Here is a 9548-nt window from a genome sequence, read left to right as displayed (position 1 = left end):
CTTAGGAGGTGGAGGTGGGAGGGTCCCTTGAGCCTGGGAGTTCAAGATTACAGTGAGCTCTATGATCATGCCACTGCACTCCAGCCTGGATAGAATGAGATGCTGTCTCGAAAAAAGTTATAATCAATCTTATTAATGTATGATTCTATTAGAGAGAAAGAGAGACAGAGAGAGAAAGAGAGAGAGAATAACAATGTAAGGCCCCTGATTGGCTGTACAGAGATTAGTAGGGATGGGATTTGCCTCAGGACCATATGTCACAGTGAGGAATGAACAGCTCTGATCCATTAGCCCTCCAGAGTTAGCCTCCAGAGTTTCCAGCGAGAAGGTCCATCCCACAGGGAGCCTGCTCACTCTGCCCTAAGGAGAGCTCTTTCTTCTGTTTCCCAGGGGCCAGTCCATGAGTGCTCCTGGCTGTGGGCATACTGTACCAGGGACAGGACTTGACCCAGATAGAGGCCAGCCCGGGACCAGCACTGAAAAGCTGAATGCTCCCCCTGAACGTTTATCAGTGGTCTTATCATTTTCTTGTAAAAGAAAATAGCTTTCTTCTGAACATCCCATCCTTGCAGGTGGGGCTTCCCAAAGGGATGCTCATCAGTCTAGTGGTTGGGATATGGGGGGATGCTTAGAGCTGACGTGGACCCTGCCGCCTGCTCAGTATGAGACAAGCTCTCCAGCAACACCTCACTCCTGTTTAGTCTGAATTAAATCTACAGAGAGATTATAGTGTGCAACCTCATTTGGCACTCCACTGACTCTTGAAATGATCAGCTAGATTTGAGATTATGTGCACACACACAAAAATATCAAAGCAATTCAAAACTAGAGATACCAGTGGCCCTGAGTACAGTGGGCTAGAAATGGGAGATAAACTTACATAGAGGCATTGCTGGTGGTTTGGGGAACTTTTTATGTCCCAAGTTTCCTTTAAAAGGCTTGGCAGTAAGTGGCCACAGGTGTGAATGGAGTATATGTATAGGGGGTGGGGATGGGGTAGGGAAGCAGGCCATAGATGAAACATGAGGAAAGCTATGCAATTTCTAGCTGATTAAACATTAAGAATCTGAGGCCAGTGATCTGTAGAAAAAAAGGTAGAATATTTCTAAGCATAATCTGGTTGGAGAAAGATACTGGCCCAAAGTAGAAGCATCTATCCATGAGGTATATCGTGGCTGTGTAGTAAGATCTCCAATTCTGCACTAATATAGTAGCCACCAGTCACATGCAGCTATTTAAATTAAAATTAATTAAAAGTAAATAAAATTAAATTTTCGTTTCTTCAATCACACTAGCTCAATAGCTACATGTGGTTAGTGGGTGCTGTCTTAGCACAGATACAGAACATTTCAGAAGTTTCTATTGGACAACACAGTTCTAATTACTGGAAGCCGGTGACCTAATATTATTGTAGTTCCTATAGGGACCAACTAAAGGCATATTCTGAAAAATGCAAACTGAGCTCATTTTTCAACTCATGTGCTAGTAAGCTGGAGAGGGGACCTGCTAGTTCATCATTTGTTTTGCTCTGAGCTTATTCCTAGTGTGGATTTGGGCCAATTAATTATAGAGGACTCTGTGTCTGCTACTTATAATTTGTTTTCTAGGCTAAGAAAGTACAGATGCTCTTCGACTTATAATGGGGTTACATCCCAAAAAGCTGATTGTAAATTGAGAATATTCTAGGTCAATACATCTAACCTACTGAGGTAGGAAGTCAGACATGACTCCAGAGCCAGGGCTTGGACACCGGACCAAACTGAGGACCAGCTAAAACAGAGCCAGGGCAGAAGATGCTTTCCATAAGACACGCCCACCAGTGTGCCATGTCAGTTTACTGTTGCCATGACAACACTCAGGCTTTATTGCCCCTTTCCATGGCAATGACCCAATGACCCAAAAATTACTACCCTTTCCCTAGAAATTTCTGCATAAACTGCCCTTTCATCTACATGTAATTAAAAGTAGTTATAAATATGAGTGCAAAACTGTCCTGAGCTGCTACTCTGCCTGTGGGGCAGCCCTGCTCTGCAGGAGCAGTCACTGAGCTGTAACATTGTCTCTTCAATAAAGCTGTTTTCTTCCACCTCCAGTTTGCCCTTGAATTATTTCCTGGGCAAAGCTAAGAACCCTCATGGGCCAAACCCCACTCTGGGGCTTGCCTGCCCTGCATCCCTACCAAATATCATAGCTCAGCCCGACCTACCTTAAACATGCTCAGAACACTAACATTAGCCTACAGTTGGGCAACATTTTCTAACACAAAACCTATTTTATAATTCAGTGTTGAATATTTCATGTAATTTATTAAATACTGTACTGGAAGTGAACAACAGAATGGCTGTATGTATGAGTACTCAAAGTAAGGTTTCTACTCAATGCATATCACTTTTCTCCTATAGTAGAAAAATCGTAAGTCGAACCATCATAAGTTAGCGACCATCTGTACTAACAATAGGTAAGGAAAATGAGAGCTGATAGGAGAATGGCTAAAAGATTTTGAGAAATAAAAATTTAGAAAGAATAGAAGTCCTATTATTTGCAACTGTGTTTGAGCATCAGCTATAAATGGGAATAGACTATGTAATTTGAAACAATAAGCTTTTAGATGTTAACAAAAAGACAACATTGGGGCTCATCTCGCAAAAACTGGTTTGGGCACTCGCTGATCTGGGAATATGTTGAAAGCCATGGGGACCCCACACAGGCAGGTGTCAGTGCCCCCACCTTCTCTTTTGACTAAAGGAAAATATCAAGAACACAGATGCCCTGGCCATCCTTTTCCCAATAAATTGTGAATGTCACCAGCTGGGACACCAGCAATTCTCCTTAAGATGGACCCACTGCAAAGACAGTCTCTTCTCTAGGGGAACTTACAGTCTAGTAGCTACATTTCTTTTATGAGCCACAATGCCTATAAGTTTTGGATGAACTTCTCCAGATGTCCTGGCTCAAACATGCCCATAGTTAATGTCACCCCTTATCATCTGGTCCTGGTCTCAAGCACAACTGATGATCAGTCTTATAATTTGATCAGAAGTTTGAAACTTGAAGGTGCTTTTATTTATTCCTATGCTCCAATAGAAATCTTATGTGGACTCCCTTTAAAAAGACAAACTAGAATTCTACAAAATTACAACTATCTGGGGAAAATTGAGATTTAATAGTATCCAACCCTGCTGTTGTGAAAAATTATTAAATATTACAAATAAATTATAGGTTCATTCCTGAATCTCCCCGATGGCTGATATCCCAGAGAAGATTTAGAGAGGCTGAAGATATCATCCAAAAAGCTGCAAAAATGAACAACATAGCTGTACCAGCAGTGATATTTGATTCTGTGGAGGTAAGCATTTGCAGATGTTTCCTCTTGAGATCAGCTATGCATTCTTGATTTTATGGAATTTAACTTAATTCAATATTTGTTAAGTGCCCACTATGTACCAGGCATTGCACTATGCCTTAGGAACACAATCATGATTAAATTCTAAGATAAAATCCACCTTAAAGGGCTGTTTATAAGAATTAAATGCAATAATATATGTAAACTGCTTAGCAAATAGCAAGTGTTCATTAAATACTAGTTCCCTTTATTTTGCAAGTTTATCATCAACTTTCTATTGGCATTGCTCCAAACCACTGACACAGCTATGTACTGATGATTTTTAAATGTCCAGATTAAGTGGAAAAAATATGTTTCAGGGTTAGTCCACTCTGGGTTCTCCACTGTACCCTGAATCTTACCACAGACTGCTGAGGAAGCTATGCATGTCTTTAGTCTTGCTCTGTGTCATGTCTAGAACCTTAAGGCCTGAAAGCACACACTTGAAAGGTGGTGACCACAAGGAAAAGCTGATATCCTGTGGAAGCAGCCACATCTCCTGACAGTTCGTGAGGATATGCAGTGTGCCATGCCCTGTGCTGGCTCCTAGAGGAAATAAGAAAAATAAGACACAGCCCCAATTCTAAAGGAACATAGAATGTAACTAAGATGGGCAAGAGGATTAGATAAAAAGATAAAGAATGGCATAAGGGAAGAAAGGGTAAGTATCTAAGAAGAGACACTGTGTGCTAGCAATACAGAGAAAGAGAGCAGGGTGGCCCATGGCTGGAGGCAGGTCCAAGCCAGGGAGGACAGCAGGACTCATTTAAATGAGTGGAGAGGATGGGGCAGGGCATTCCTGGCTAGGAGATAGGTAACAGTCTGCTCAGGACACCTAAAGAAGACTATGGTGGCTGCAGTAGCATTATGCATGCCCTGCACCAAAGCATGTAGTGTGGAAAGCAGAACTCTGTAGAGGACGGTGGGCATGCCACTGCTCACCCTGAGGGCTTCCCCGATCCCTGGCCTTCAGGACCTTTTCCAGAAGCAGATACTCTAGCTATGGCTAGAGGCTTAGAGTGGCCATGAACTCAAGCTCTCAGAGGGCTGCCAGGACAAAACATCCCTTAATCCTTTGCCCTTCAAGTCAAGAAGTCCATTTCAAATCTCAGTCAATTTAAAGGGATAAAACAACAACAACAACAACAACAACATTGAGAGTGTCTAACACTTCTGCCCTTCGGGACTGTGCTGGGTGTTTATTGGTATTTATCAGCTAGGTGGCCTGATTCCTATCTGTGAAACTTACATTCTAGTTATAGGGATTTACCTACATGGATGAAAGCAATCATAAAATAGATATGAGATACATAGTTATGGACAAATAAGAATATAGTTCAGTGTTAAAACATATGGTTCTGGTAGTACCTTTATATATATATAGATACACATACACACATACACATATATAAATATGTACATGTGTGTGTGTGTATGTGTATCTATATACATATATATACACACTTAAAAAAATTTTTGAGTCTCACTGTGTTGCCCAGGCTGGAGTGCAGTAGTGCAATTACAGCTCACTGTAGCCTCAACCTTCTGGGCTCAAGCAATCCTCCCACCTCAACCTCCCAAGCTGGGACTATAGGCAATTGCCACCAAACCCAGCTAACTTTTTGTATTTTTTTTGTGGAGACAGGGTTTCACTATGTTGCCCAGGCTGGTCTCAAACTCCTGGGCTCAAGCAATCCTCCTGCCTCCGCCTCCCTAAGTGCTAGGATTACAGATGTGAGCCACCATCCTCAGCCTGACAGTGCCTTCTTTCTTCCTGCCATGATGCACATCTAGCCTGAACTGGACAAACCCATTAAGGGAAAGGGGGCTTGTGCTTTCCTGAGGTCTGGTCATCTCCCCTGCTCATCTCCTGTAGGATCCTCTTTAGGAGGATCTGCAGAGCCCTGTGCCAGCAATTGCACTCTATTTAGAATGATATTGAAGAGCCTACCAAATGCCAGGCACTGTGTTCTGCTCATTTAATGCCCATGCTTTTTTTTTCCCCCCCAAAAAAAGAAACTAAGGCACAGTGAAGTTAAGGAACTTGCCCAGGATCACACAGACGTTAAACTGGGATTTGTGACCTAGTTCTCCCAAGCACCAAAGCACATGCTCTTAACAACTGTGATTTTTCACTTCATGTTAGAGGCAGTAGCATTAACTTCGACAGGAAAAGATATAGAGTAGAGCATTGTCTTAGAAAGCAATCTCAAGCATCCTTGGCTTCAGAAGAAGCACCTTCAACCTGCTCCTGGTACCTGATCCAAAGACATTTTGGTGGCTCCACCCCGGCCAGGGACAACCACTGGATATAAGGATATTCTCGTTCTGAGGTTTCCAATCCTGGCTGCTCATCACAATCACCCAAGTGCTTTAAGAATACAGATTCTCAGGCCTCTGTTTAAAAGAGTCGAAGTAGGCAAGCCCAGGGAGGAACCTGGCAACCTGCATTTGAGAAGGGCCCCGTGGAACCACCAAGTGTTAGCACAGGCCTGGTCCACAGGTCCTGTCTGTGTGCACCACCCCAGAACCCTCCAAAAGGATGTCTAGTTCCCACTAGTTTATGCAGGGGCTTTGCTTTGTTGTAGTACCAGGGTTATTCTGCTGGGGGCCCATGTTCTGGGGCTCTACAATCCAAATAGTGCAGTAGAGAAAAGGCAATGTGGCTGTGAGCTGTGTAAGTGTCTGCTCATTACTAGAAAGAAGGACACTCACATTTGGAGAGCACCTGCTGTGAAGGCAGGCCTGGCACTCTCACTTCTTCATAATAGAAATTCCTCCCTCAGTCTCTTACTGCACATGCACTGTAGGGCCACAAAGTCACAAAGTCCTAGTACTTCATCCTTAAGAGATTTCCCCACCTCAGAGCCTAATAATTTTTATGTTAGTTTCAATTCTAATCAGCTTGGTTACCTTGATTCATAACTCATGGCAAGTTAATATCAGCAAATTAAAAGCAAAAGAATAGGCCGGGCGCAGTTGCTCACACCTGTAATCCCAGCACTTTGGGAAGCTGAGGTAGATGGATCACCTAAAGTCAGGAGTTTGAGACCAGCCTGGCCAATATGGCGAAACCTCATCTCTACTAAAAATACAAAAATTAGTCGGGTGTGGTGGTGGGTGCCTGTAATCTCAGCTACTCAGGAGGCTAAGGCAGGAGAATTGCTTGAACCTGGGAGGCGGAGGTTGCAGTGAGCTGAGATCGCGCCACTGCACTCCAACCTGGGCGACAAGAGTGAAACTCCCTCTCAAAAAACAAACAAGTAAGTAAATAAATAAATATAAATAAAAGTAAAAGAGTATAAGCTCATCAATAGCAGTAAGGATTTGTCACTGACCGCTGATGGCTAGCCTCTTTTCCTCAATGATACAGTAATAATAATAATAATAATAGTTTAAATGTATTGGACATTTACCATGGTTCAAGCACTGTGCTAAGCCATATATATATATGGCTCATATATATATATATGGATCATATATTACATATATATATATGATCTCATTTAGTCTCTCAACTCCCAATTAATATACCCATTTTACAGAGCAGTAAGCTAAAGACTGAGAGGCAGGAGAGTCACTTGAACCTGGGAGGTGGAGGTTGCAGTGAGCTGAGATCACGCCACTGCACTCCAGCCTGGGCCACAGGGCAAGACTCCATCTAAAAAAAACAAATAAGCAAATAAACAGAGAAGTGTAAAAAGCAGACATGGCCTCAAGGAAGGGACTACATGGCCCTACCCTTCAATAGGCAGTCCTGAGGATCACAGATCAGTGTGGTAAAGGACATCCATTCTCTGACTGTCAGTCAGAGAAAGGCTATATTAGACAACAGGCTTTGTATAACAAGACAGGGAAGTGGGTGTTATATATTTAAAAGGCTTCTGTGTAAAATGGTCTGCAAACATTTTAAAGTGTCAGAATAAGCATCATATATGTAGATGCCCTATTGCCTCCAATTCCCACACTTCTAAGCATAGTCAAGGTGAAGTGAGAGTTGCATGCATAAGTTTTCCCCATGCATCATAGCCAAAGATACTTCCTTACTACCTCTTAATCTCATGGTTATTTGCATTATTTTGCTTACAGGAGCTAAATCCCCTGAAGCAGCAGAAAGCTTTCATTCTGGACCTATTCAGAACTTGGAATATTGCCATAATGACCATTATGTCTTTGCTGCTATGGTAAGTAATAAGTGACCTGGAAATGCAGACATCCGGCACATAAGTATGCAACTGATCTTCTTTAACTCAGAGGAACATTATGGCAACGCCTGGGTTTTCCTGGGAAAAATTAAGAGTATAAAGTTCTAAATTATTTTGAAATGCCTCGATTCAGTTCACGGGACTAGATACTGAAAAAATGTCACTGGGTGCAGTGGCTCACGCCTGTAATCCCAGCACTTTGGGAGGCCAAGGTGGGCAGATCACCTGAGGTCAGGAGTTCAAGACCAATCTGGCCAACATGGTGAAACCCTGTCTCTACTAAAAATACAGAAATTAGCTGGGCATGGTGGCGCATACCTGTAATCTCAGCTACTCGGGAGGCTGAGGCAGGAGAATCCCTTGAACCCAGGAGGTGGAGGTTCCAGTAAGCCTAGATCACACTACCGCACTCTAGCCTAGGCAACAAAGCAAGACTCCATCTTAAAAAAAAAAAAAAAAAAAAAAGGCACAGGGTACAGTATTTAAGTCTGCAGTACTGGGGCCCAAAGGGAAAGCATTCCCTTTCCCCCTCCTAAAGTTATGGGATTGAGATCATTGATGTCCCTGGGTAAGGGTTCCCTCCCCACCAAAAATTATGAGATTAAGACTAATGATGTCCCTGGTGCCTGAGGCAGAGATGCTTATTCAGCTCCTGCTTCCTGAAGCTGACCTGGCAATTGAACAGTGAGGCTAGAATAACCTAGATCCCCATTGCCTGGATTGGAGCCTTGATAAGCTTCTTATACGTGCCAATAGCAAACTAACAAGTGGCTTTCAGGCACAGAAATAGTGAATTGGCTTTATAGATTAGATTTAATAATTTATCTGCCAAGAAAAAAAAGAAAAAGAAAAAAGAAAATTCCTACCCTATGATGGCAGCACACACACACGCACACACACACACACACACAGACACGCACACACGATGATCGTCAGAACTGGCAGATAGGCTGCAGCTAATCTAAGTTTATTTTTAAGGGCCATCTTACTTGGCAATTAGAAGAGATCAATGACAGAGCTTCTGCCTCTGAATTAAGCAAGTCTGTCCTAGGTACACGGCCTTCTTAATTCTGACATTTCAGCATATATATATCCCTGATGCAAATGCTCTTGGGCAGTGATGCTACTAAGCTAATAAAAAATTAGTCACTAGTTCTATCTAAGCTGCTCCTATTACTAAATGGGAAAATCACTAAAATCCCTTGAGCAGTAAAGTTTAATTACTTGTTTTGTTTATGAATTAGTCCTTGCATTATCTAATTTGGGTCTAGTATGTGTAAAAAGATCCACCAGTGTTCCTGAAATCATTTTTCAGATATCCTCTGCTTCTCAGTCATGTTAATAATAAGCAAATTTCTACACAGGGGCGTCTGCATAGTGCAGTTGTAACAGAAACTCAGGTTCAGTCACTCATAGCTTGCGGCGTCCAATTAACAAGAGCAAGGTCTGATGTAACGAAAGTGACTTTTTATTCCAAATCTAGCTTAGGGAGAAGGGTATCGGCTTCCTGCCTAAAGGGTACCGCTTCTCTTTTTGAAGTGGAAAGCAGGCACTTCTAAAAGGCAGGGGAGGATGCAAGCAGGTGAGGGCTCAGAGGGTTAGCTTGCTGCCTTATCTACTGGGCAGCTGAGTTGGCGCCTTCATGGGCAGAAACAGGTTGTATAGGTGGCCAAAAACTCTAGCAAGCATACTTTAGGTTGGAAATTGACTGATATCGCTTGAGGAAATCTGGGGGGTGAGAGTTCCACTCTGGATCTTCTAAGCACATAGTTAGATGAACTTGCCCTGCAGGGAGTGTCTAGTGAAGAGGAGGTTAAAAGGCTATAATTGCACTTCTAAAGAGGTAAGTAGAAAGTGGGGAAAAGGAGGAAAGAGAAAAGAAGAGAGAGAGAAAATAAACTATCCCTTAGAAAAATGGGGGTACTCAGTTACATAGTTATTTTTTCCACAGAGAAGCTTCT

General features: G+C 42.6%; 1 protein-coding gene and 1 long non-coding RNA gene across 4 annotated transcripts in view; one reads left to right on the top strand and one right to left on the bottom strand.

Moving 5' to 3' along the window:
- LOC105531355 (solute carrier family 22 member 4) overlaps positions 1 to 9548 on the top strand; it is a 133000-nt gene that overhangs the window by 49966 nt on the left and 73486 nt on the right. Inside the window, exons 5-6 of one of the 3 annotated variants that reach the window (XM_011969282.1) lie at positions 3220 to 3346; positions 7472 to 7566. The exons of the other annotated variants lie outside the window; for them this stretch is intronic. Of the exons in view, the coding sequence (XP_011824672.1) occupies positions 3220 to 3346; positions 7472 to 7566 (222 nt within the window). The remainder of the gene's footprint in view (positions 1 to 3219; positions 3347 to 7471; positions 7567 to 9548) is intronic. 3 annotated transcript variants of the gene reach the window in all.
- LOC105531356 overlaps positions 1 to 9548 on the bottom strand; it is a 72109-nt gene that overhangs the window by 24760 nt on the left and 37801 nt on the right. The window contains exon 6 of the long non-coding RNA XR_001004787.1: positions 7906 to 8027. This is a non-coding gene — a long non-coding RNA (uncharacterized LOC105531356). The remainder of the gene's footprint in view (positions 1 to 7905; positions 8028 to 9548) is intronic.

Source organism: Mandrillus leucophaeus, unplaced genomic scaffold, assembly GCF_000951045.1.
Source record: "Mandrillus leucophaeus isolate KB7577 unplaced genomic scaffold, Mleu.le_1.0 Scaffold88, whole genome shotgun sequence".
Taxonomy (NCBI): Eukaryota; Metazoa; Chordata; class Mammalia; order Primates; family Cercopithecidae; genus Mandrillus; species Mandrillus leucophaeus.
This window is presented reverse-complemented; position numbering and strand designations above follow the sequence as displayed.